Below are 26900 nucleotides of genomic sequence, written 5' to 3'. Positions count from 1 at the left end.
TGCATTCGGGATAATTCGTATCAACATTCCAGCAGAGCTTTTATTGGGCTCTGACAAACAGATTCTAAAATTCATCCAGAAGGCTCATTTTACTTTTTAAAAATTCTAGAAAAGTCTTTCCAAAAGTAAGAATCAAACGGGACACTTGTTCCATGCAGTCAAACCACAGTATTAACAAGTATGGTACCCCGGCACAGAAACATAGACACTTTGCTCTACCCAAGAAAATCGAGAAAAAGATCCATGTGTATATGAGAATTCGATTTACAAAAGATCACAGTTCAAATATACTATAGCTATCTTGTTGATCCAATATAACTTTTGGGGAAGATAACTTGCAAGAAAATGCTTCAATATCCTGTAATCTGCATATCCTTTGAGTGAACAATCTGAATTCTACTTACAGAGATAAAGGATATGCATTGTAGTATTTTTAAAATTTGATAACAACCGAGAAGCCCATTCAAAGAGAATTTTAACACTAAAAATGTATGGCGCACCTCAAATATGGAATATGATACGGTCATTAAAACAATACATTATTACGTCCAAAAAAATGTTTAAAAAGCAGTGTGTTGAGAAGGATTCCATTTTGGCAAGAGTGTATTTGTGAGTGTGTGTATGTGTGTGTGTGTGCGTGCACATGTGCATGCATGTGTCTATTTCAGCATGGATGTATTAACATAAAATAATAAAAGGCTAATAGGATTCACTCTGGGTGGTGGATTGTTCAGTGACTACATTTTATTTTTCATATTGGTTTTATGGCTTTTATGAAGTGTGTATAATGATCGTGTAAGACTCATGTAACCAAACATTAATAAAGGCAACTTTTGTAGAGGGGATTGAAAAGCTGCCATCGGTAGAATAGTTGTCTCCTTCGCTAAACCCTACAACTGACGACATCAAGTGTCTCACTCATCTAGCCATGGAGCACATTAGTCCCCAAGAGCAGAAGTGTCTTGGAGGGCAAGCGAAAAATCTGCACCCTGATTTAGCTATTTGTCTCACTTATCCGAACTTGAAATTCAAAGCCCAATTGTTCACATGGTCTTATCTCATTCAGCTAAGTCAGACATCTATGGACTTGACCTTTTTAAGCGATTGTAGGTGCCACTCATTTGAACAATACAGTGTCTTTTAAATCAGAGCAGAAAGAATTGTGCTAATGTAAAGCCCGGCTGGAGCCGGATTCCAGGAAGAGACAATAAAAGCATTTTATACCCACAAACATCCATGCTGTCTCTTGTCACTAAAAGCTCTGTAGGTTACAGATTTCCCTTTGCTTCAAAAGCCGAGGTCTTATAACTGAGTTCAGTGTCCAGTGTACATGATATAAATGATGGGCAACATCGATTTCTGCATTTTTTCATAAAAGACCTTCCTGGTAATTAGTTTTAATCTTGAGATACATTCTTTCATATCATTGCATTCTGTAAATAGCCTCAAATCTTTTGGGAAGGAGCTTAGATTTGAAACCCCTTTCCAAGGAGGCCACGATGACAAGGACATGGTGACCTTTGGAGACATGTATAGCCTCCGCCTTGTAGGAGGCCCAGTGTCGCAGGTCCAGATTCAGCCCCTAGGACTAGTGGGGATCTGAGGGTGGGGGTCTTCCTAGCAGAGACATTGGCCTATGCAGTGGAGTCTCTCTGGTTTGTCTCATGCATGATGCCTGAGGGGAGCTTTCCTGAGTACCCCTAGCCTCAGAGACTCAGGCACCAGCCTAGGGGGGTTGACCTCAGAGAGGGGGACCTGCAGTGGGTGGAGGCGGCTGAGCCGAGGATGATGTCTCCTGAGGCTTGTGGAGGACTGCAGCCACAGAGAGCAAGGCTCAGTGGTGGTGGCCACAATGGGGGCACTCACTCCATCACTCAACGACACTAGACATGGCACTGCAGCCTATCCTTGGGTCCCAGTCCTCTGGCTCCAGGGGCTCTGATTCTCCATCAACACCCCTGGCACTCCCTGCCCATCTGCCAATTCATTCAACCTATTGTGGCTCTGTGTCCTGGGTGTAGAGCCTCACATGAGTGCATGCACAGGGGGTCTGGCCAGGTGCAGAGCTGAACCTCCCAAGGAAGAGACTCTGTCCCTCTTGGATTTCACTTCTTTTTCAACCTGGAGGTTTCTCTCACCTGCCTCTCAACCCCCATAAGATCTCAAACCAGTGCCTTTCACTTAATGCTGGGCAGCAGTGACTGGTGCTCCGGGTCTTCTCTACACAGAGTCAGTGTTGCTAATGCTGCCTAGTAGCGTATGCTGGTAGGGCACCGTTAGTCCAGGCTTGCCCCTCCGGGATTGGGTGACGTCAGGCGGACAACCATGTCTTTTGGCCTCAGGTGCTTCCTTAATAAAAGGGGTAAGGGGAAGAAAAAAGGGAAGAAGAAGGAAGAAAGGACTCTAGATGCTGACATAGTGCAGACCACCACGCGCTGTTCCTTAGAGTGAGTCAGACAGAGCACAGATCTGTGGGTACTAAGAAATTTTATATGAAAAAAATTTTTCAGCGATCAAATGACCTTGAAAAATACTGGATTCAAAAAAGCAAGGCAAGTTTCTTCCTGAAGGACTTTTCTGTGCCTTCCACATGATTATGCATTTGAAATCTCTCAGAAGGAAGTGCCTAGTGCTGTGTCCTGAAGTTATTTACATCTAAGCCTTGCATAGAGCCCCTTGAGGGCCTTCTGTGCACACGATCCCTTTTGGAAACATGACAGCAGTGGCCCTATTTTGTTCCCCCCTACAACCTCAGTGCCTCGAGCACCACCCAACATCAACAAATGAATGACCATGGTGTTTATGCACATTAGGAACTCAAAACATACTTTTAGGTTGAGGTGAATTGATTTCGCTGAAGTCCTTCCAAATACCATTCTGTTATTAAGGATTCGACATGGCCTCTCCTAACTATATTCAATCAATAAACCTGAATTTCTTATGAAGCAGAATTCTGGAGACAGGGACCTAGTCTTGGCCAGGTAGGTATACCCATGGTAATGGGGTTACTGCAGACAAGGTAAGTGGGTCAGCATAGGGAAAGCAACAGGAAGGATTTCTGGCATTGAGTCAGAGCCCAAGCAGGAGAGAAGGCACTGGCATGAAGGTCTGCAGCTGTCTAGACCCAGAGATCACCGCCAGCAAATTCCTGGTGCCAGGGCCAAGCATGAGAAGGGGCCCTCTCCCTTGGATCACTGTGTCTCTCTGTGCATCCTCTGCGTCTCCATTTCACACATGGTCTTCAATGACTGACCCATGATCTTTTAGCTCTAACCCTACAGCGCTCTGACAAATTGAGAGAAAGGCCTTGATTGGTCCAGGCCACACAACTCATAGGTGGTCAACCAATGGAGCATTGCTCTTGAATCAAGTTCTATCCCGATATCAGTTGGCCCTTGAGGGCTAGCAGACCCCAGAGATGGGGGGCATGAACAGGTACTTCAAAAGCTGTTGCATCAGTCCTTGGGGAAAAGACTGGGGAGAATTTAGAAAATTTGGGTGTTCAGACCCATGACCTACCATATTGTCTTCTCTGTCTGGAATTCCCATGTCCCATGCCCACATATGCCCTCCTCTTTGCCTTGGTTAACTATGCTGTATTACAGACCATCCAGAAGTTAGCTCATGAGCCTGTGGGTCAGTCCAGCAGTGCTGGGCTGACCTTGACACGGCTCATCATCTGCAGTCAGTTGGCAGGTCGGCTGGGCGACTGGTCTAGGATGGCCTCACCCACAGTTTTGCAATAGGCTGGATATCAGCCACACTGTTGGCGGCACTGAGCCGGTGTCTCTCATCGGTCAGCAGACTAGCCTGGATTTGCTCACACAGCAAACACAGGGTGCTGAGCTGGTTCTGCCTTGCAGCTCTCTCCTCTGAATCCTCTTTTAACCAAACTCACTGCTCTTTCTATCCTGATGACCAGGCTAGCCTGACCTTCAGCTTGATGAACTTTCTTTTCTTCTGACCCTCTCATGAGTGGTGAACATATACACCCTTCCCTGGCTTAACAGATTTCACAAGTAAAAATATAAGACAACTTGTTCAAATAATTTGAATATTATATACAAAACAACAACAACAACAACAACAAAACCACCTTTTAAAGTATAAGTATATCCCAAATATGCCTGGGATATGCTTATACTAAAAGATTATTTGTTGAAATTCAAGTTTAGCTGGGCATCCTTTATTTCATCTGGCAACTCTCCCTTTCCCAAAACTCCTGAGTCCAGCATCAAGGGAGAAAAAGGGGCACTGACCTGCTTCTAGAATGCATCTAGGACCCTCTGTAACCAGTAAGTGGCAGGGCTAGACTTTGATGATGGAGCAGTGGGTATGGGATTAATGTCTTTTTCTCTCACTACCTCTTTCCATGTAAAAAGTAGGTGATAAAATGTAGGCTGAGGGTAACCATTGTTTGAGGGACCCCAGTTAGTTTGAGAAACCCTGGAGCATCCGTCTCAAACATGGACCTGATGAAGGTATCAGCAGGGATGCATAAGAGTCCATGTTGCGCTGCTCCTCTAACTCTGTTTGGTACTGAGGCCAATGAATTTCTCAGCTCAAGCTATCCTGGTATCCATTTAGTAGCCTGAATGTTTTATAATATTTCAAATGGGTGGCCCACAAGCTGAATTCAGGACTTGGATTGGGAACTTTGCCCATGAGTGCAGACCCTGTGGGCTAAAGTGTCAGTCAAGAGATGTGCTCTCATCTTTGGCTCTCTGTCCACACGAGAGAAGGCTGGGCTATAACACCTACTTCCTAACATCTCTGTATAGGTCCAATAGTAAGGAAGTCCAGCGGGGAGCCCTTCAAGCAGGTTTGGTCATCCCTCCTTCTAACTTAGGGAAGGCTTTCTTTTTTATGTGGATGGCCAAAGCAGACCAGCAACCTTGTCACACATTCAGCATGAGGCATTGGGGCAAACATGTGTCTGCTTCCTTAACCACTAGGATGTAATCCCTGTGAGCTGGGCTCACTGTCTACTTTGTTCAGTGCTCTATTCCCACTGTAAGTCTGTGTTGAGGTGGCGAATGCATGTGTCCCAAGAGCAGTGGCTGTCCACACACTTTAATATAATGTTCATCTCCCCTACAAGTCTGTGAGCCCCATACCAGGGGACCCATGTTTGTCGGGTTCCCTACCTCACTCAGAATCTTCCAGAATGCCTGACCTAATGAAAAATGTTCGATTCAGGAACCTCTTCCTTTAATATCTCTGACTTGCATGGCTCCAGGAAAATCAGTCACTTATTTCTGCAGGAGCCAATTCACAGTTGGAGAGAGTTTTGGCAGATCTTAAGTGTTTGAACATAGTTATTATTCAATGTCTAGTCCAAAGCAACAGAAAGGTATTGTGTATGCCAGGTTGCCTGGGGATGGGGTGGGATTTCTGGGGTTCCTTCCTTTCAAATAAGAGAAGGAGTGTCCACAGGACCAACAGGCAGGGAGGGTAGGATGGGGAGGCCTGGAGGGCCACATGAGGTTGGCTGGGACAGGGGATTGTGGGTGCTGGTGGTGTGACAGAGGAGGGATATGGGACGGGCCGGGAGGACAGGGCATGTGGTGGAGTAGACCTCACAGTGCAACACCTTCTTGGCTGGCCCCTCACCCTGGCCTCACCACACTGGGTCTTATCTGTGCTCAGCTGTCAGATGACTTTTCAAGCCACACTTTGTCCACATCTACATCTGTTCGCTGGCATACAGCTACTCCCCACTGTCCACAGGACAAAGTCCACACCACTTATCAGGCATCCAAAGCCTCCACCCTTTTACCTCCAAACACCTCTCAAGCATCACCTTCTACTGTGATCCTAGGTGATCAGTTTTCTATTACTGCAAAACTGGGTTTCTCTCTCTCTTTATTTTTTGTCAGAACATACTTTTCCTTTCTTTCCCCACTGGCTCTTCTCCACAGAGGGTCTCCTCTGCCCTCCCCCAGATTGTCTTACCCTCTTACCCTTCATTTAAGACCTACTTCATTTTCAGACTCAAGTTTGACCTCCTTAGGGTGTGGATGGGAATATTTCTTCCAATGGCATTTTGGGGATGACTCTTTCCTAGACATGCACCACCCACAGCTGCCCTCTAGGTCTTGGCACTGTCTCCATTGTGGGGATGGATATTTCCTCCTGCATGACACATAGATGGAGCTAAGTTGGCATCTCTTTGTGGTTTTCCCATTAGATTTGGACAGATGCCTCCTTGAGAATGGAGGGGGACACTTGTAGGAGTAGAGCCTCCAACCACTAAAGATGCTCCACTGCAACTGAATATGGACCCCAAATTCATCCCACTGACCAAGTTTGTGTCCACTTGGCCATGTTAACCCTCCCACTTTCTTTGATTTTGGGGTTGCCCTTGGCCATTTGACCTCCCATGCTACCTCGGCCTATTATTGCATTGACCTATTATTACACTCCTTTCTTTTCATAGACCATGATTTGGAGCCCCCACCCTGGTCTCAATCTCCTCTGAAGGTGATCTAGTCCCTAACATCTGTCCCATTATGTTTTAGGAGGGCCTCGCTTCTCTGTACAGCCAAGATAAGTGACTATGAAGGGAAAAAGCTGCTTACTCATTCTAATGTCCTTTGTGCCTTGTCCTGGGACCCTCAGGGAAGATCTGCAGTGGTGGCCACAGTGATGGATATCTCCCAGGAGGCCAAAACATGAAGCTGTTTTCATTTTTGACTTTCTGATCACAGTTGATCCTGGGTTCAATGAGACTGTAGAGGAGGTAGCTCAAAGCTGCTCTGCACATTGACCTTCCCTTGTAAACATGGCAACTCAATGTTCACACAACCCAAGGTCAACTTTATTAGGATCTTTGTTCACTAATTAACTGATCCTCACAGCAGTCCATGGTGGAGACTGGTGCTGGCTTTCCTAATTGTTCTGGGGGGAGACGAGCCACCACCTGGCCTCCCACCATGGTCACCCAGCAGCTGGGTTGACGACTTTGCCCAGGAAGAGCAAGCTCTGAGTGGTCATCTCCCACAGGAGCACCAGGAAAGGCCTATTGAAACGAGCCTGTGAGGCCGATGTTGCATTCAGGGCCTGGGGCTGGGAGAGGAGGCTGGAGGCAGCCCCTGCCCTGGTTCCCCACACATTCATGTCCACTGTTGCCTTGTGTGACACCTGGAGGAGGAGACAGGGACAGAGATGGCGTCAGCTCAGGACGTGCTCAGAAAACAGATCCTACCTTGTGTGGTTCTAGGGAGCTGAGTCACCTCCCCAGGCCCCATGGGCCCCATATCCCCAGGAGGCAACTCCAGCCATCATTGCTTCTGCTTCTTCTCTGCATTTTCTCCCCACCACCACATCCTGGGGGATGAGAGCACCTTGTTGGTGCTATTTGCTCTCTAGCAGAAGACAGATGAGCCTTAGCAGGGCTGCACAGGAACCAGGCTGCAACTCTCAAAGGCAAGTTTTAGAGCACAGCAAAAGCACCTGGGTGCTGAGACCATGGGCTGAGCACAATTTCTGCCCCAAGCTGCACACCCATCTCCAAGCCCTGCTGGCTTCTTTAAAATGACTTGCTCAGCCTAAATCAATGGTTACTAACGTGAGTTCAAGGAACCTGGTTGTCCTATGTGCCAAACCCTCTACCAGCCTCTGTGAGAATTCCTTTTTCTAAACCCTCATCTTCACACTCCTTTTCAGTAAGAAAGGATTCTGAGGCTTTAAAAAAAGAATCGAAACATTCTGGCCTTGACTATCTCTTTCATTTCTAAAAAGTTCTATGAACTGGGTGGCTCAGCGGTTTAGTGTGTGCCTTTGACCCAGAGCGTGATCCTGGAGACCCAGGATCGAGTCCCATGTCGGGCTCCCTGCATGGAGCCTGTCTCCCTCTGCCTGTGTCTCTGCCTCTCTCTTTCTCTCTCTCTGTCTCTGCCCCTGGTGAATAAATAAATAAAATCTTAAAAAAAAAGTTCTGTGAAGAGATACATCTAGCATTTAAGGTCACTGTGAAAGAAATTCTCTAAAAGGCTGTTATTTCTTTTCCTGTTCACCCTCTCCACCATGGGCGTGTACATATAATCACACACACACACACAGACACACACACACTCACATGCACACACAAAAGACTATATCCCAATTGCCTTGGTTCATGTTCCTGATCTCAGCTGGTCTTTCCCAAGCAGAAGACACAATACTTCCCTTATGAAATTCACAGTAAGAGGGCACCTGGGTGGCACAGTCAGTTGAGCAATTGACTCTTGGTTTTGGCTCAGGTCATGATCTCAGGGTCATGAGATCAAGCCCCATAGAACAGAGCCTGACACTGGTCTCAATTCCAAGTCTGCTTGGGATTCTTTCTCCCTCGCTCTGCCCTGCCTCTTCCCCCTGTGTGCTCAATCTCTCTCTCTGTCTCTCTAAAACATATAAATAAACTTTTTTGAAAATAAAAAAAGAAATTCATATCAAAAACTCAAACAACAATTATGGCTCTAACCTAAAACATAAAAGATAGAACAGGGAAGGAAAAGTGCAATATTATTTCCAGCTATTAACTCTCCCTTCCTAGTAAAAGGTCATGGATCCCCACCCATGTCCCGTGACTCATAATGCTTCCTGTAGGAGAACACAGACTGACCCCCCCCTCCAACTCATGGCCATCTTGACTATGAGACTTGCTTTAGCCAGTAGCACATGAGTGGCCTTGGCATAGGCCCCAGTGAAGAAAAATGTGAAGAGCCACCACACAGTTTCTCTTGCTTTTTTCCTATTGCTATGAGAATGGCATGTCCCCATTAGGGATTCTCCTTCCACCTGCATCCTGGAAGGGAAAAGCAGTGTGAAGTAGGTCTACATTCCCTGATCATGACACACTTCTGACATGTAACATGAACATGAAATAAACCTGTTCAGGCTCTGAGATCTGGGGGATGCTTGTCTCTGCAGCAAAGCTGATGGATACATTCTTTTGTTTATGCCCCACTACTCTATCTAACTACAACAAAGACAGAGTTTCACTGCCTGCCCTGGGGGAAGTATAAGGAATGAAGACAAAACTAATCCCATACCTGTGGAAATTCTGGTTCCATGGATGACTCTGAATACTTGTCTAGTTTTTCAACACTCAGTGTCCCTGCTCTGAGGAACACAGAGGAGAGGTGGTAAGGGAGCTACCCATGAAAAGAAGCCTTATAGATTGTGATAAAGACCCAGAAGAGGAAAAAGAAAGGAAAACTTAACTTTCAAATGCGCACATCAATGGAGAAAAGACCCTCCCCTCCACCCATGTTCACCACCTTACCCGGGAGATGGTTTTGTTGAGCTGCTCAGTGATTCCCGATAAGTCAGCTTCTAAGTTGAAGATGTTGGTGAGGCCAATGAGGGGAAGTATTTCTTCAAGATTATATGTTCCAGAAATGGAAAACCTTGGCAGATGCAAATCCAGTAGGCTGGAGAGAGAATCAGCCAGAGAGGTGGTGCTGTCTCATTAAATATGCTGCTTCCACCCTGTCTGTTAGCAGCCCCAGCTTTGGGAAGAAGTGTTTCTCAGAGGGACGGGGAACCATCCCATCACAATACTCTACTGTGTCAGGACTTTCTAGGACCCTGGGCCCCCCTTCTCTTCAGACCTTACAGACCTCTTGTGACCTCTTCAGCCCTCCTGTGTCTGGATCTGAGAAGACTTTTGGCATGGCCATAAGTTTTCATCTCCTGCACATTTATGGAGCATTTCCTACATGCTGGATATCAAGCAAGGGATTTTACAAGTCTTTTTTTTTTAAAGATTTTTATTTATTTATTCATGAGAGACAGAGAGAGAGAGAGAGAGGCAGAGACATAGGCAGAGGGAAAAGCAGGCCCCACGCAGGGAGCCTGACGCAGGACTCGATCCTGGGACTCCAGGATCATGCCCTGGGCTGCAGGAAGGCACTAAACCACTGAGCCATCCAGGTATCCCCAATTTTACAAGTCTTAATTGATCAGATCCAAATAACCATGAAAGATAAATAGTGCCAACATTGTCCTACCTCCATATCCAATTCATCAGTAGGTTCTGCTGGTTCTCCTTCTGAAATCTATCCTAAGTATATCTGCTGACAATCCCATAATACAAGCCACCACAGGCTCTTACTGCCTGGACTTCAGGTCATTGTGAAGATCTGATGAGGGATGGTATGTGTATGTAGAGTATGGGCCACTTTCTGTCCTGCGGCTGACCTTTGCCATAGGATCACCACATTGCCTACAGTAAATTCACAAGTTCTTTTTGACACTGAGCAAATCTGTCCTTCTCTTCTTGGGATAGTTCTGATTGTTGTTTGACGGTTGCCAGGGCAGGGTGTCTGCAAGCCTGGCTAGGTAATAACCAGCTTGGAAACTTCGACCTCTAATGAATTCAGGTTAGATACCCTAAATCAGCTTAGAGATTCATTGCCAGTTAACTTCTAGGATTATGTGAGTGTCAAAATGTCTAATCAAAGTGAGAGGCATTTGGAAGTCATGGGTCAAACACTGAAGACAAGAGGCTATGGAGAATAGAAAACAAGGCTATCTTGGCCCACTTGGCAGATTTTCCACAGGCAGCACTTGTGGGCAGGCCCAAGCCATGGAGGGGTCTGACTGGAGTCTAGGAGAGGAAGTCTGGTAGAGACCCAGAATATGGCAGGTGTTCAACCCACGTCAATGAAGAATGAACAGTTACCAGAGAGTGCATGAACCTTCCTCACAGCTGAGTGGAGGGAGGTCTGGCAGTCTGACATTTTCATGTTTGAAAGCCTATTAAAGTGCTGCTGTGATATTAAAAATCTATGGCATGAGAAATAATAACAGAGGACACCTGCGATTTAAAAAAATAACTTGGGTTGGTTTTGCTTTGTTGAAGGTCAAAGTGAGAGGTCAAAACAGACCTTCCTGGGGCACCTGGATGGCTCAGTTGGTTAAGTGTCTGACTCTTGATCTCAGCTCAGGTCTTGATCTCAGGGTCATGAGTTCAAGATCTGCATTGGGGTCCATGCTGGTCATGGGATCTATTAAAAAACCCAAAACCTGGGCAGCCCGGGTGGCTCAGCAGTTTAGCACTGCCTTCAGCCCAGGGCCTGATCCTGGAGACCCGGGATTGAGTCCCACGTCAGGCTCCCTGCATGGAGCCTGCTTCTCCCTTTGCCTGTGTCTCTGCCTCTCTGTCTCTGTCTCTCTGTGTGTGTGTGTGTGTCTCATGAATGAATAAATAAAATCTTTAAAAAATACCCTCAAAAACCCCAGACCTTACAGAGGGAATATCTATCAGTCTAGAAGATTCTATGGTATTTCTTCCTGTGCTGGAAGAAGGGACAGGCTTACCTCAAAGGAGTTTGAGAATATGGGGCTAGAATCAGAAACTGACCACAGCTATATAGATTCATATACAACAGGGATAGTTTCTTATTCTGACCTCTGTCCTTGACCTATATCTCTTTTATTTGGCACTCAAATCTCTGCCCAAACACGGGCACCTTTTCCTATCCCTCACTGTGGTTGTAAAGCTGAGGGAAGGCTCCTGCGGGCATGAGGGCAACTGGTGTCTACCAACTGCTGGTGGATTTAAGATGAAAAATGGCCATCAAGAGGTTTGGTCTATACCCAGCTCCCTCCAAACTGAGGTGGGTTCTGTGACTGTTCTGACAAAAAGCATGTGACAGAAGAGACACATTGGAGCCCAGATCTCAAAAGAGCAAGAACTTTCACTTCCTGCCTTTAGGAACACTCCTTTCTGGAGCTCTGAGCTGCCATATGACAACATCAACTATGCTGCATTGATGTGCAGGAGCCCATGCTAGTCTCATGGAGATGCTGCATGGAGAGAGGACACCTGCTCAGCCTTTATCTGAGCAACCGGCTAGACCATGCACCAGACATCCAGTAGAGGAGTCTTCACTGCTCCAGCCTTGGCCAGCATCTGACACTGGTGCAGGAAAGCCCCACGTGAGAACCACAAGGCTGAGCCCAACCCACTCACTGGATCAAGAGTGATAATAGATATCTTTTTCAAGCCATTCCATTTTCAGGTGGTTTATTATGCAGCAAGAGATAATTAGAACTCAAAGCCAGATTCCATACCAGAGCTCTCATGAGACAAGATACATCCCAGGAAGAAATTAGCTGGAAAATGAAGTCTAGGCATACCAGAAAAGGTTGAAACCATAGTAAGAAAAACCACAAACTGAAAAATGAGATAGAGGTGGGTAGGGTTGAGATCCCATGAAATTAGCACTTTGATTTTTATGGTACTCCTCTTGGTATTTAATTTCTTTAAGAAATGTTTTAATTAAAATAGGGGTACTTTTTTCAGAGAAGCTCTATCAAAAAGACTGCTAGCCATCAATTGAGCAATGTTAGCCAAATATTGGGCAGGGGGGAGCCTCACAGCAAGGCAGAGATAAAGTATTTGGTCTAACTTTATCTTTCCTCTATACTTCAGGAATGGCAAATTGAAGATATACCTACCTAGGACTTTAAGTCTTTCTTCAGGACCAAGTTAATAAATGATAAAAAAAACTCCCGATTAAACTAGATATGGACTATTTTGTCAATAAAGCTACACATTTCATCTTTGTTAGATTTCTGCATTCCTGGATAGCATCTCAGAGCTGAAACATTCTATATTCTCCATCACTGTGGGGACCAACTCAAATTTACAGTTCTGACAAAATCACCCTTCTTCTAGCTTATCTAAATCCTTTGCCCCTTACTCTTAATTATTAAGCATCACATTACTCATGAGGTACACTAGCAAATTGTGCAATTGAATAAAACCTATGCTTTTTGTTTAGATCTTGCAATTGTAACATGTATAGTAGTATCATTTTTTCCTGCATTTTGGTCAAACTAATTTTTACATAAATGAAAGAAGAACTCTTTTAAGAAATATACACTCTTTTGTGGGAGTCATAATTATTCATAATAATTGTCCTTAGTCTGATCTTTTGGCTATATGTCACTACCTTCTGGTAGTAAATTATTCTGGTAAAAGGGAGAAACAAGAGGAAAGAAGGTTGGCCATAAAAACACCCAGGAAGAGATAAGAATGGTTAATGCCTGATAAGCACTTATCATGACCAGTCTCCAACTTCGTATGTGCCACTTGATCAATCCTCCAACCAACTCAGTGTGGCAGTGATTATAGCCTCATTTTACTCACGTAGTTATTTAAAGGGCTGAATGATGAACCAAACCTAGGGGTTGGGCATTTGAAGTTGTCATTGATCAAGGCCTGCCTGGGTTCTTGAATCAAGTTGCCTGGAGTCCTTCTGCTTTGACACTTACCTGGGCAGAAGCCACTGATCCCATTTTCTCAGGGTCTCTGGCTGCAGAGCTGCCTCCACCTGCTCCATTTTTCCTGGGTCAGGTAAGATCAGCAGAGCCATGGCATTTCCACTGTATTCTATCTGGAGGACAGTGCAAGCCATTTCTTGGTCATAGAGGAATCTGTGCATTTCCTTTTGGTGCATCATGGGGATGTGGAGGGAAGTCCTCTCATTCACAGAGAAACTCTCTTGCTTCTGGGTCTGGTAGCGATTGAAAGGATGCTTCCACTTGGCTTAAGACACAAAATTCATAAAACTATGAGAACATACTCTAAAAGAGCAGCTCTGGGCAGACAGACACTAAGCCACACTGACTTCCTCCTGGGTAGGCATAAATATGAGGTAGAGAAGTGGCATGGATACAGAACCAGCAGGCCAGAACTTAGGGCTGGCTCAGCCACTAGAGTCAGTCCCCAGAGGTAGAGTTCTAATGGTCTATTATTTTGTTCTATTTCAGAGAAACTTAGCTTTCAAGAAGCTAAAAGGTATTTTCCATCGACTAACTACCTTCCATGTGCAAGGCATTATCTTTTTACTTTTTCATGAACATAAATATTAAATAAGTATTATGATCTCCATGTCAGCAATTAGAAACTAAGTCCCTGTGAGTTTATAGAAACATACCCAGTCTTCAGAGCCATTAGGTGGTAGAGCAGACTGTGGCTTGAATGGCTCCATAGATCATGTTCTCTGCAAACACTGATTTGACCCCTCTCTGCCATGCTGCTTCTAAACAATAACTTTCTATAGAGAAGGTCAAGAGCCCCCTCTACCTCTGAATTTCCTAATATTCAAATTGAAAAAGGAGAAAGAATTCAGTTAATAAAATGCTAAATATACTGCAAAAGCTCATTAAGACAGAAATGCATAAGAATGTCACAGCATTGTTTTCGTGTGTAGTATCTTCTCTACTACTTACAATCTCCACATACAACAGCCTCCAGACTTGGCCTCCTGAAAGTGCTGGTCTTGGTGATGGAAAGCTGGCTCACCCTCTCCCTCTTCTTCCCAACTTCTCAGTGACCAAGCATCGCTGATTCTACCTCCAGAGCTGCACCTTTATCCAAGGCTGCCATCTTACTTACATTGAACTACTTCAAGAACCTCCTGACTTGTCTCTGCTCTCCCACCCTTCTTCCCCACCAAATTCAGTTTCCACATTGTGACCAGACTGATCTTAAAACAGATGTAATCATGTCACTCCATTGCTTCTAACTTCTTGGTAATTCTGGAGACCTATAGGTAGAGTCTAGGGTCCTCAACAAAGTTCCTTCTTACCTTTTTTTAAAAAAGATTTTTATTTATTTATTCATGAAAGACACAGAGAGAGAGGCATAGGCAGAGGGAGAAGCAGGCTCTCCCGGGGAAGCCTGATGCAAGACTCGATCCCAGGACCCTGCAATCATGCCCTGAACAAAAGGCAGATGCTCAACCACTGAGCCACCCAGGCATCCCTTCTGCTTACTTTTTTATTGCAACTCATGGCGCTGTCCCCCAAGCATTATGCCATTGTGTTCTGTGTTCTAGTCCAACTAAATCATTTCAGTTCCTTGAAAATGCAATGATTTCTCTTTTCCTTGGACCTTTGTGCATGCTGGTTTTTCAGCTTGAACCCTCTTCTCCTCACCTCTCTCACAGCCTCTTTGCCTGAATAAATCCAACTCATTCTTCATGTCTCAACAGATGCCTGTTGAGACGCCTTCCCTTCCAGAAAGCCTTCCCTCACTCTTCAAGTCTGGAAAAGTGTATCTTTTGAGAATTCCATGGCATCCAGACCTACCCAAACAGAGCATCACTTTTCCATTGAGTTACAGTTGCCCTTTTGCTTATTTATAGCACACGTGGGACTGTGAGCTCTGCAAGGATAGGAAAATAATCTTATTCACAGATTTTCCCAAGATGTTAGCAAAGTCCCTGAAATCTAATCAGTCTTGATAAATTAATGAACATCATCCCTAGAGGCCTCAAACATGAGACCTAACTTCAAATTGAAATCACTCATGTAGCAAACATTCAACATATACTTGACCCTCTTTCTCTTCAACAAGGTGTCCAAGTGCTCTGGTGGTAGCAGCCTTGTGTCAGATGGAGAGATGCAGATCTTTGTGAAGGTCCTGACAGGCAAGATCATCACCCTCAAGGTCAAGCCCAGTGATGCCACTGATAATTTCAAAGCCAAAATTCAAAAGAAGAAGGATGTCTTGACTCACCAGAAATGTCTAAGCTTTGCCAGAGGATGGCTTCACTTGCTTGGTATCCAGAAAGAGTACTCCCTGTACTTGGTACTTCACTGCAAGGGTGACCTCATGAAGACTGCCCTCTGCCAGCTGGCCCAGAAATACAACTGTGGCAAGATGATTAGCACCCTCAAGTTATCAACTGCCCCAATAAGAATTGTGACCACACCAACAACCTGTGCCCCAAGATGAAGGTCAGATAAGGCCATTCCACTGGCTCTTCCTTTGTCCACAGATTGGCCTCCTGCCTGAGGTCTGAGGCCCTGGAGCCTTAATAAAGTTTCCCTTTTATTGATTGGAAAAAAATAAAACATACTTGACCCTCTGTCAGACTCTGGAGAATCAAGAACGATTAAGACTTAGGTCCTTGAGTCTTCTGATCAGTATCACAGACTAAGTTAAAAGCAGAAAAATCTGTTTTTTTCTTTTTCCTGAGTAAACACCCAGAGAAGCTTGAAAAAATAAGAAAGAGAGAAAGAAAAAAGAAAGAAAGAAAGAAAGAAAGAAAGAAAAGAAAAGAAAAGAAAAGAAAAGAAAAGAAAAAAGAAAAGAAAGAAAGCTAAGTTCAAAAACAAGAATCAAAGCTTCTGGTTACAAAGCAGGAATGCACATCTCTGATTAGGAACCAAAGTCATCTGGTTCATGGGTTATCCAAATCAAACACAGCCCTTGGGGATGGGATTTAATGTCTTCTCAGGGGAACTAAATAAAACTCAGGCTTGCACTTGAAACTGATCTCTCTGCAAATAGTCAAAAGCTATGAAAGGTAATCCCTTCACCATCTGGGAAGCCTGGATTAAAAAACTCTGCCCCACAGCCCAGGGATGAGTTAGGACAGGTCACTACATTTCCAGGTGGAGGGTGGAGGAGAAGAGTCACCTGGTCTGGGTTCTTTGTTTTTATTACCCATTTAGTGTAGGAACTCCCCAACCTAAGACTGGTCTATGTTCTCATTAATCATTCAGTGCAGGGACTCCCCAACCTAGAAATTAAAATAGAACCAGTGAAACCAATAGGACTATAACAGAGGCAAATGTGAAATTGTCTCCTGGAGACCCTTCCACAACAGGCCATCAGAAACTCACGAAAAGATAATTTCTACTGAAGATGAGCCCAAAGCTGAAAATTTCAATCCTCTCTTGAAAGAGAAACAGTTGGGGCAGCAAACCAAGAATTCACAGTTCAAGACCTCCAGACAATAGAATAATCTGAAAGACATTTTTTTAAAAGTGTGTTTTTAAAAAAGTACAATTCATAAGAACAGGTTGATTTGAGAAAAATAGGTCATCAAAGTGAGAATGCAATCAGTGAAATTAAAAACTCAGTGGATGAGTGAAATAGTAGATACTAATTGTTCTGAGAGAATTAGTAAAAGAGAAGTTGGAGCTGAAGAAGGGGCAGCACAGAGAGACAAAAGGACATTTTTCAGGAAGCAGGAGATATAAAAGATGAGCCTGGAGTGTCTCGTAGTGCCAGAAAGTAAGGAGTGCTCCAAAAGAAAAAAAAAATCAGGGGATCCCTGGGTTACTCAGTGGTTTACCGCCTGCCTTCAGCCCAGGGTGTGATCCTGGAGTCCCGGGATCGAGTCCCACGTCGGGCTCCCGGTATGGAGCCTGCTTCTCCCTCTGCCCGTGTCTCTGCCTCTCTCTCTCTCTCTATGTCTATCATGAATAAATAGATAAAATCTTTTAAAAAAATCAGCAATGATAGAGGCATATCCAGGGACATAGGAACCAACAGAAGGATCTTCTGATCAATGTTGGAAAATTTTAAGCCACAAAGCTAAGTAGGAGTGCATTACAATTCAAAATATAAAATAAATATCCTTGAGTCCATAATGATGTAAGTAAATGATTGAATAAATAAACATGAGAGAAGAGAGAAATGTCGCATATGGAAAGAATTCCAAATAATTCAGGTAGATCCTCCTTTCTTAAGGAGATGAGCATAACTCCCCACTCCCTAAGCGTGGGATGTACATAGTGACTTCCTCCAAAGAGCACAGTGCGGCAATGGGGAAAGGGTATCTTCACAACAGGGAAATCTGACAAACATGCCCTTAGCCAGATGGTCAAAGTCAACATCAACAGTGATAAGTCACGCTGATAGTATGCATCCTTGACTTGATGTGATAAGAAAGAATGCCACTTCCCCTCTGTGGCTCTCCTCCCCACGACCCATCACCCCTGTCTTAATCATGGGAAAAACAGGCAAATCAATCCCAGATGAGAGACATTCTGCAAAGTAGCCAGCACTCTTCAAAATCAGCAAGGTCATGGAGAGCAAAGACAGTCTAAGAAACTGTTGCAGCCCAGAGGAGCCCACATTGATGCAGTGACTAAATGTAATGTGGAACCTGGAAATGACAAAACCAGTAGGTACAAACAAAAGACATCTGATTGGGCCCAAGCTTTAAAAAAAAAAAAAAGGAAGAATTCATTTTCTTAGGACCAGAATAGAGATTTATGCTGCTAAATCAGGAAATAACAGGAGTAGAGAAATGGGCCCTGCAAGTATGACGTGTTCAATGCAACAACAGTCAAAATAAACTAAAAAGCTGTTTGTACAGATTAAGATCTAGAGCACTTGGGTGGCTCAGTTGGTTAAGCATTCAATTCTTGGTTTCAGCTCATGTCATGGTCTCAGGGTTATGAGGTTGAGCCCCAGGTCAGGCTTCTCACTCAGCATGGAGTCTGCTTGAGAGCGTCTCTTTTCCCCTCTGCCCCCTACACCCCCCCTCTCTAAAATAAATAAATAAATCTTTAAAAGGATGTGGTGAGGACACTAAAACATAAAGTGCAAGGTAAGTTGTACAGTATGATACTATTCTTGTAAAATTTAGAACACATACACTGGATTATATGGGATTATTGATATAAACTTCAGGTGTTCATGGTAGGAGCACATGGGTGAGAAGGATCCACACCACTCCCAGGATAGTGATTGCCTCTGGGGAGGGATGGAAGGAGGGAAATGGGACTAGGGAAGGGTTAAAAAGGAACTGAACTCTCCCTGCAACACTGTATTAAAAAAAATAAAAATCTGAAACAAATGGTAAATTGTCAATATTCGTTCATTCTTGGTGGGGGAGTGTATGGTGGTTTTATATTATTCTCTGTATATTTTTCTATATTCAAAATAGATACTAATATAAAAATAAGATTTTTCTTAAAAAGGAATTATTCCTAAAAGAGTATGATTGAATGTATAACAAAAGGAAATTAGGATAAAAACTGAACAGAAGAAACATGGCAAGAGAAAACAAATATTGATAAATCAAGAAGTGGTCCTATAGGAAGATTATTTAAATATATCGAGGCAATTCCCTGAAGGAACAGCAGTAAGACTTGAAGGCAGGTGCCTTTCAGGGGCAGGACTAGAGGTGGTGGAGGTGTATTTCTGCCCCAGCCAGCCCTCACCTTTGAAGAAGATGTAATTCAAGAGAACCATGAACGTGTCTTGCGTGAACTCCTGGAGGCCATCCGCCACCTGCCCATACGTCTGCTTTCTCACGTACTCATTAATCTGCCTCCTGGTTGTGGCGGAATCCGTGAAGTTGGCAGAAAAAGCAAAAGCTCCATACAGCTCCCTGATAGTGTCCAAAAAGTGCTGCTGAGGCTTTAGTTGCTTGTCCAGGAACAAGGAGTTGCCTACTTTCAGTTCAAGTTTGGAACTGGGCAGGTCAAGGGTGTGGATGAGGCTCTGGAAACCACGGTGGATGTCAGCCTCTGGGGTCTCCGTGAGGTTGAAGCCAAGGCCTTCCAAGATCTGAGTTGAGGTGTTAGCTTGGGCCCCAAGAGAGAGCAGGGCCAACGAGGTAGAGATGCTCACAGGGGAAAAGAAGATGTTTCCTGAGGTTTCTGCGGCCAGCTGCTTGTACAGATGCAAGGCAAAGTTGGTGATGGTGGGTGTGATTTTGTGGTAGGCGGGGTCGGGTGAGGAGAGATGATCCCTGGGAGCGTGAGGCACCCCCAGACTCTTATCTCCATGGGCAGAAAAGGGCTGACAGTGGAAAGAGGGCAGGATCCCTGCTCCCAGCAGCCACAGCCAAACTGGACCCATCCTCTGAAAACAAGACGTTGAACATGTCATTCTACTCATACATAACTTCATTGCTCCCCATTGCCCATATATTGAGCCTCATCCAAACTGTACCCCACACAGGTGTCATGAGGGGCCCGAGAGAAGATGAGGTGGAGGGTGAGCCAGCAGGGCTCTGACATTTCCCCCAAGGCTGCAGTCCGAGCAGCAGCCCTAAATCTGCTTGATGTATTGATTGTTTGCCTATAAAGTTTGGTTGAGAAAAGGACTCTGGGCTCTAGAAACAAACTTCCATGGTTTATTGTCCCTCCCTCCCTCCCTCCCTCCCTCCCTCCCTCCCTCCCTCCCTCCACCCTTCCTTCTTTCCTTCCTTTCTTCCTTCCTTCCTTCCTTCCCTCCCTCCCTCCCTCCCTCCCTCCCTCCCTCCTTCCTTCCTTCCTTCCTTCCTTCCTTCCTTCCTTCCTTTCTTTTTCTTTCTTCTTTTGTCTTTCCAGTCATTCTTTGGATCATTCATTAAGTTTCAAAGATTGGGGTGGCTATGGAGCAGATGCTCAGGACACTGTGACAGTGAGTGAGGCTAGCACCCAGGTGTGGTCATTAATGTCACTCTTGCCAATTGGAGGAGAGAGGATGGTGTGTGCAGCTCCTGGGTCAGGTCCTTGAAGAAAGGGGAGTACCCTCTACTCTTGTGGTTTTTCATTAGCTGGAGTGTTGATGTGATGATGAGTCATGGGGACCTGGTGGATGGGGGCCTCTCACAAAGGATGGCAAAGCCATGGGAAGGATGGAGCCTGGGAGGATGGGTCAACTCTGTCTTGATCAAACCTGTTACCCCAAGCTCCCCTTGTCACATGTAGCAGCTGAATCCTGTATCTTAATTGATGTAGAGGTTTGGGGAAGATGTCCATCACGGATTGAATTGCTACCCCCCAATTTTGTATGTTGAAGCTGGAATCCCCAGTATCTCAGAATGTTTGTTTGGAAAAGGGGTGGTTGAGGTGTAATTGGTTAAGATGAAGTCATTAGATGGGCCCCAATTGAATACGACTGATGTACTTCTAAGAAGGGGACATTTGGCCCCAGACATGAACTCAGGGAGAAGGCACCGTGAAGACAAAGGCAGAGATCGAGATGATGCTTCTACACCCAAGGATGCCAGAGATTGCCTGCAAACGAGCAGCAGCTTGGGGAGAGGCCTGGAGCAGGTTCTCTCTTGCTTCCTGCCCCCACCCCACCCGACCCCCCAGTCTCAGAAAGAATCAGCCCCACCACCAGCATCTAGATCTCCAACTTCCAGCCTCCACGACTATGGGGACAATACATTTCTGTCATTGAAACTATCCAGGTGCTTTGTTAGGGCAGCCCTAGGAAATGAATACCATCTCTCTCATAGGTTAGGTTATAAAATGTGCCAGAGAAGCCTTCGAGGTACCCTAGGGAATCAAAATGGTGTAGGAGTGGGAGACTCCTTCCTCAGGGCAAGGAAGGCAGCTCCAACTCCAGGTGGAACTGCAGTGTAGACATGGCTTATCTCTGCTCACTCTGCCCCCTGTCTAGTGCCCCCGTCCCTTTCAGGGCCTCCATGCACACCTCCACACATCCTCACAGAGGACACACTGTCGCATGGCTACTCGGGCTCCCCCTCACCTTGACGTCCTCAGTAAGGAGAGTCCCGCCCCCTTGCTCCCTTCAGAACTGACCCTTCCACTGCTGACCACCCTATCCCTTGGTTCGTCTGTCTTTATAATGTTTGTGTCTTAATTGGCGCCTTTTGCCCAAACCAATGACCTCTGGATCAATCACAAATGCCATGGTGGTGTGGGAGAGAGTATATTTTGTAGATGGTTTATAGGCCCTCAAAACCCCACAGGCCAGTTGTCGGGAGGGATGAATATAGCCTGGTTATCAGTTATGTTGAAACAGTTTGCTGGGCAAAGTACTGCAGGCAATTTCCCGAGGCCACGTCCTCCCTCCCTCCCCCAGAGCTCCGGGGGGCTTCCCTAATGACAGGTTTCATTCACGTTGGGAAGCAGAACAATTTAAAAGTCTGTCTGCTCCTGGGGAAAACTAGAAATGCAGCTGTAATAAAACTGGTTCTGGTTTATTCTTTTTTATCCCATTGAACTCACCATTTTTACCCTTCCGCACCCCAACGATTCCCAGACTTGCAGAAGGCTATATTTCCCAAAGTGGATGGAACATCAGAGGGCTTGGGTTTGAAATAGACTCTGCAGTATCTCACTGTGGGATCTGTGCAAAGGAAACTCTCTGACCAGCAGTGTCCTCATTTGCAAAATATAAAGGATAGTGCCTACCTTCCAAGGGTGGGGGGCACTAAAGGATTACAGGGCATGTGGTGTGTGCAGCACCTGACACACAGAAAGCATGCAACGTTAATTTTCACCCTTTTCTACAGAGGTCTGGTGTAATTACATCCAATTTATTTCTTTATTTCTTTTCCAGAAAGATCCTGGGGGAAACTGAAAACTCCATTAATTCATGGTAATATTCCCATCTATTGTTTATCTTGTGTGGGGATAGTAGGTCCATTGTATCACAGGCTCCCAACCAGATGTGTTCTCAAATGCAGGGTGGGGTGGGGAGTGGGTGGTATTTAGGATCATCTCAGAGACTGGAGACGTTTGGTGGGAGAGAGAAAGCTCTTGAAATGCCGGAGCAGTCACATGCCCTGAAGAATGGTATTGTGCAAATGCCAGCAGTGACTTTGTTGATAATTGATTCATGTCACTTAATTGAATCCCTGTGAGAACCTTAAGACACGGGTATTAGTACCCTTGCGGTGCATATGGAGAAACAGCTCAGGATCAGGATAAGTACCTGTTAAGTGGCAGGAGCATGATTCAGATTCTAGACAAGGGCTCTGGAGTGTGAACCTTTTGCTATGAGTCTCTAGTAAATTTGCTATAGCAGCGTCATCATTTTGCTTTGGGTGATACTAGTGTCTAATCACTAGGAGTCCTGGGAGTTCCTCTCTCAACTTTTTTGATGGCCAAGTTTTTCATAAACCTGTGTAAAACCTGAAGTTCCTACCTAAAGCCTTAGAAGCTGTAAATCATTGCATTTCTCCTTTGGGGACCCAGTTGTCCCATCCCTGCTGCCAAAACCAGAGAGAGAGGGGGAGAGAGAGAGAGAGAGAGAGAGAGAGAGAGAGAGAGAGGAGAGAAAGCTAGAGAGAAGGAGGGAAAGAGACAGAGAGAGAGAGACAGAGAGATAAAGGGGGAGTAGGGACAGAGAGAAAGTGAAAGGGAGAGAGGGAGGGAGAGAGAGAGAGAAAGAGAGAGGGAGAGAGAGAGAGGGAGAGAGAGAGAGAAGAGACGCAGCCACCCCCACCTCCACCTGGGACATAGGTATGGTACTCACAGTGAGCTCCCCGGATTGGGGACCCCGGGTCTTCAGCACTGCGTGGCCTCCTACCCACAGGAAATGGTGTTTGTAGACCAGGGCGGCCCGTCAATATTTGCCAGGTCAGTTCCTGGAACCGGCCGAAAGCAGTGTGCCGCAAACAGGAAGGGACCTATTTTATTTGGAAGGATCTGTCCTGTCTGCCCATCCTACAAGCTGAGTGGATTGTGATTCTGGACCCAACTCCATCTGAGGATATTCCAGTGCTGGTGACAACAACAGAAGTCACGATGTTGGCTGCTTCCGAGCCATCACTGATGTTTCCTGTGACCCAGACAGTGTTCTTTCCAGATCACCTTAACGATAAGACCGGGAGATGCTGACCCAGCCCGTCATGATCATCCTATCACAATATGTGTGAACCAAACCGCCTTCCTGTTCACCTTGAATGCATACAGGGACATGTGTCAGTTATTTCTCAATAAAACTGGATGGAGAAAGAATGTGAGTGAGACACAGTCATCCCCACCTTGTAGACAGGACACAGGCTCAGTGAGGTTCAATTACCTGCTCGAGAAGTTGGTGGTGAGGCTCCAATGTTTTACTGATTCTTACCATTCCCATATTTTACTGATACTTTATTCTTCTAAAAAGATTTTATTTATTTATGAGAGACACACACAGAGAGAGGCAGAGACAGAGGCAGAGGGAGAAGCAGGTTCCCTGCAGGGAACCCGATGTGGGACTCGATCCCAGAACCTCGGGATCATGACCTGAGCCAAAGGCAGATGCTCAACTGCTGAGCCACCCAGGTGTCCCTTTACTGATACTTTAAATAAATATCATCCACATATAGAAAAAAAGAAGACTGAAGGAAATTAGAACATGGAACAAAATCTTCTCTCCTGCTGTTTTGAATCCCCATAAAATGGATCATTGACTCTTGTTCACCATGAATCACCCAGGATCTAGAATGAAGGCTGGAACTGATGGACTGTTTCTTATGAGATAAATTTTGGTGATGGCAAGTCACCTCGGGGTGACTTCTGTTTTCTCCTTTGTAGATTTTTGTACTCTCCTAATTTCTCACAAAGAGCATGTATATTATTTATATGAGAAAACAGTCAAATGTTGTTAGAAAGTAGAATTATTATTTTTTAAAAAATATTTAATTTATTTATTCATGAAAGATACAGAGAGAGAGGCAGAGACATAGGCAGAGGGAGAAGCAGGCTGTATGCAGGGAGCCCGATGTGGGACTTGATCCCAGATCCTGGGGTCACACCCTGAACCAAAGGCCGACGCTCAACCACTGAGCCACCCAGGCGTCCCTTTCTGGGTGTTTTCTAAGGATCCATTTGCACTACTAATAAACAAGATAATTGAAATATATGGCCAGAGTTTTTTCTCACCAAATAGGAATCCACTTCACTCTTGGCTTGCACATAAATTACTCAGCTCTTTACAGTAACTTATCACATGCAGAAGAAGATCCAACTCTGGGAGTCTCACATTTTGGGTTCGATGCCACACACTGGCACAATAGAGCCCACCTCATGCATCTGTGGTGGGAAGCAAATGTTATTGTATGTGCGCAGCTGTCTCTGCAATTCCTGGCCCACAGAAAGTAGGAGTGAGAACAAGAGGGAGAAGCAGAGGGAGAGAGAAAGAGAGGGAGATTTTAAGGAATTGTTTCATGTGATTATGGAAGATGGCAAGTTCAAAATCCACATAGTAAGTCCATCAGGCTGGAGGTCAGGAAGAGCACATGTTGTAGTTCAAGCACTAGGGCCATCTGCTGGTGGAATTCCCTCTAGCCTGGGGCAGGTTGGCCAGTGAACCTTCACCTGATTGGATAAGGCCCACCCACAGCATCAAGAACGTTCTGCTCTACCAGAAGTCCAACAATTTAAATGCTAATATTCTCCAAAAACATCTTCACAGAAACATCCAGAATAATGTTTGACCACATATGTGGCTACTATGGCCTAGTCGAGTTGACGTAAAATTAGCCAATCATATGCATGGTACATCCAGGTGGGAAAGAGGACTGAGCACCATCTCTTAGGGGACACTTAGCTTTCTTCCTGGGGTGAAATCTTTGACCCTGGTGCACAGACATCACACCTGTACATGCCATCTCAGCGTCAACATAAAAGTGTGTTTTTACACACTTCTAATGAGATAAACTCATCTCACCTTCTACTCTTCCTTGCAATCACCCCCAGCTCATAGTGAGCATCAGGAAAAAGCCTGTCCTGGCCTCCCCTGAAGGCACCACATGTTGGGGCACTGTGGTCTGTGAGGTCCTCTGACATGTGGGCAGCTAGCCTTTGCTAAGCTTGTAGCACTTTCACAGATCACTACTCGTTCTTCTTTAGCATGTGGGACACAAGGCCCCTACCATCAGCATATGGGGCATTAGGACGGAATGGAATCCATGAGTGCCCTTCAGCATGAGGGACACTATACTCCCCCTGTCATCCAAGGATGCCATCTACTCTGTGGGACATGAGGCCGTCAGTGCACCCTCTCTGATTTTGCTGCGGATCTGCTTGGACATGAAACCTGCACAAGTGGGGATCTGCAGGCCTTCCTCCATCTGGTGCTGCGACACCACTTCCTCTGCATTTTCTAGAACAATCTACCTCATTGCTCTCCTCTCAGGGGAGTGTCTTTTCTAAGCTACACTTCCAGGCTGTTCTTGTGGCCTTTTCCCAGGCCTCTCCTATCTTGGAACTCATGTGGTAAGTGGTGAAAGTTCAAGGCCTGAGGTGACTTCTCTGGTAACAAATGGAGTTCCCCCAGGGTCACATCATCCCCAGAAAAGAAAACGCTTGTGTTCTATCATAGACTCCACCATTGTTGGACACGCAGTGGATTTTTTTTTTGGCTCTGCCCTCCCTCATTCCTCCCCTGGGTCTAAGATGCCCCCACACACATACACACAGGTGACCCCCACTTGGCCATGGCCTTACATGGCTTAGCAACCCCTCGTGCCCTCTTCTTGGCACCCAGTCTCATTCCTGGCCTTGCATCTTCAGCATGGCCCCTTGGTTCTCTACTAGAGCAGTTCTATTTCACACTCATCCTTGGCCTAGTCCTCTCTGGGTCACCGCTCTGAACTAGCCCACCTAGGTGAGGTCCAGCCTTGTGGGTGTCATTCTTGGGTCAGCTTATTTGGTCAATGTCTTTGCCAGCTATGCCTATGGCCTCTGGGTCTGACCTCTGTTGTCAAATTACCTGCTGCCATCAGACACCATGGTCATATGTGTATGGCCAACTAGGATACAGTCCAAGTCCCAGACTCTCCTACACACACACACACACATACACATATACACGCACACACCATTCTGTGCATTACCATCCTCCTGGCTCCTCCCACCTCATCCATGCTACTTCTTATCCCATGGGGGCAATAATAACTTTCTCCTAAGTGGTATGGGCAGAGAAGGTGCTGCCAAAATATTTTGGTGTCTTTGCTTTCCTAGGTACCCTATTTTCCCCTGGAGCTGGGTGGACACACAGAGATTCATTGAGGCATTTGTGGGTATTCCTTTTTGGAGAGGGACCTTGCCTCTGCCCATCCAGCTTCCTGCCTGAGGCTTCCTGGCAGAGTCATATGGTTTCCATTGAGTAGATGAATGCACAGGCTCTGACTTCCAGCTGGGCAAGAAGCAAAGCCAACGAGACAGCCCTACACTAAAGAGACCCTCTAACTCCCTGCTGACATCCTTCAGAATCACTTCCCTGTGTATATTATCCATTTTCAGGACAGTGGTACACCTGCCAAAGTGTCCAAAGCAGGCCCCCCACCTCTCTTTATCCTGCCCTGTTCCAGGACAGAAGACCAGCAATGACCCATTTCAACTCCATTCTCAGCCCACACTTCTCAGACTCAGCTTCTTTTGATTCAATAGCAGTTAGTTTTATTCACTTTATTCAG

General features: G+C 45.5%; 1 protein-coding gene and 1 pseudogene across 1 annotated transcript; one reads left to right on the top strand and one right to left on the bottom strand.

The window, feature by feature from the left end:
- Positions 1–6798: 6798 nt before the first annotated feature.
- LOC129496221 (serpin A11-like) lies at positions 6799–23101 on the bottom strand. Its single transcript, XM_055304287.1, has 5 exons — positions 22970–23101; positions 18967–19612; positions 13270–13543; positions 9269–9416; positions 6799–7143 (listed from the first exon to the last, which is right to left on the bottom strand). The coding sequence occupies exons 2-5, from the start codon at positions 19607–19609 to the stop codon at positions 6940–6942; spliced, it is 1269 nt and encodes a 422-aa protein (XP_055160262.1). The 5' UTR covers positions 19610–19612; positions 22970–23101; the 3' UTR covers positions 6799–6939.
- Positions 15404–15965, top strand: LOC129496223 (ubiquitin-60S ribosomal protein L40-like; annotated as a pseudogene).
- Positions 23102–26900: the final 3799 nt, after the last annotated feature.

This window comes from Nyctereutes procyonoides, unplaced genomic scaffold (assembly GCF_905146905.1).
Source record: "Nyctereutes procyonoides isolate TBG_1078 unplaced genomic scaffold, NYPRO_anot_genome, whole genome shotgun sequence".
Classification (NCBI taxonomy): domain Eukaryota; kingdom Metazoa; phylum Chordata; class Mammalia; order Carnivora; family Canidae; genus Nyctereutes; species Nyctereutes procyonoides.
The sequence above is the reverse complement of the archived record's forward strand: the minus strand, read 5'-3'. Positions and strand labels throughout refer to the sequence as shown.